Here is an 824-nt window from a genome sequence, read left to right on the forward strand (position 1 = left end):
GCGGGGTGAGGCCAGGATGCCGGGGCGAGGAGTCAGCGGAGGCCGGCACCCAGCACCCCGATGTTTCCGGGGCTGGGCGGAGAGCTGAGGGAGGAAGTCGAGCTGGCCCCGCAGGACAGACAGGTCCTGTGCCGGCCTGACCCATGGTGACTGGCCTCATGGGTGTGGACAGACATGTCACTGGCCTGACTGTGCGGGAACGCGGGGTGCCAGGCTCCTGGCCCCTGCCCCACAGCCGGCCCCCACCCAGGCGCCCCAGAAACCTGTCGGGTCAGTGCAAGAGGCTGCACATGGCCTCTGGCTTCCTCCCATCCAGGAGGAGGGGGTCTTGGGGGTCCTGACCCGTCTCAGCCTTTCTCTACTCACCCCCTTCAGCCGTGTCTGTGTCCCAGTCCCTAGGGGGCCCCGGCGGCGGCGGCGGCCCTGATGGGACTGTCCAGGGCTGCCTCTGGGGGTGTCCATGTGTCTGTGTGGGGACCTCCTTGGGGCCTTTCGGGACGGGGCACCACCCCAGGGTTGGGCCGGCATGAACACGCTGGCCCCATGGACACGCACCCTCGCACGCACTGTGATTGAACTGGGCGGAGCAGGGCCCCCAGGGCTCTGGGCCAGTGGGGTCCGGGCAGGCTTCCTGGAGGAGGCGATGCTTGAACGGAGATGAACAGCCCCATCAGGTTAAGACAAGGAAGCTGCTCTAGCTGGGAGGGGAGTGTGAGAGGGAGCGTGTGAGGAGGGGCAGGGAGGGGGTCTGGGTGGAGCAGGTGGGAAGATGGGCCTGGAGGAGCAGCAAAGCCAGGCCTGGGCTGGGGGTTCGTGGAGCTGGG

At 68.2% G+C, this 824-nt stretch overlaps 1 protein-coding gene across 1 annotated transcript in view; it reads left to right on the forward strand.

The window, feature by feature from the left end:
• Nucleotides 1-427, forward strand: part of CYSRT1 (cysteine rich tail 1) — a 2,332-nt gene extending 1,905 nt beyond the window's left edge. The window contains exon 3 of the mRNA XM_006776565.2: nt 393-427. Coding sequence (XP_006776628.1) covers nt 393-427 — 35 coding nt within the window. The remainder of the gene's footprint in view (nt 1-392) is intronic.
• The last annotated feature ends 397 nt before the right edge of the window (nt 428-824 follow it).

This window comes from Myotis davidii, unplaced genomic scaffold, assembly GCF_000327345.1.
Source record: "Myotis davidii unplaced genomic scaffold, ASM32734v1 scaffold609, whole genome shotgun sequence".
Classification (NCBI taxonomy): Eukaryota; Metazoa; Chordata; class Mammalia; order Chiroptera; family Vespertilionidae; genus Myotis; species Myotis davidii.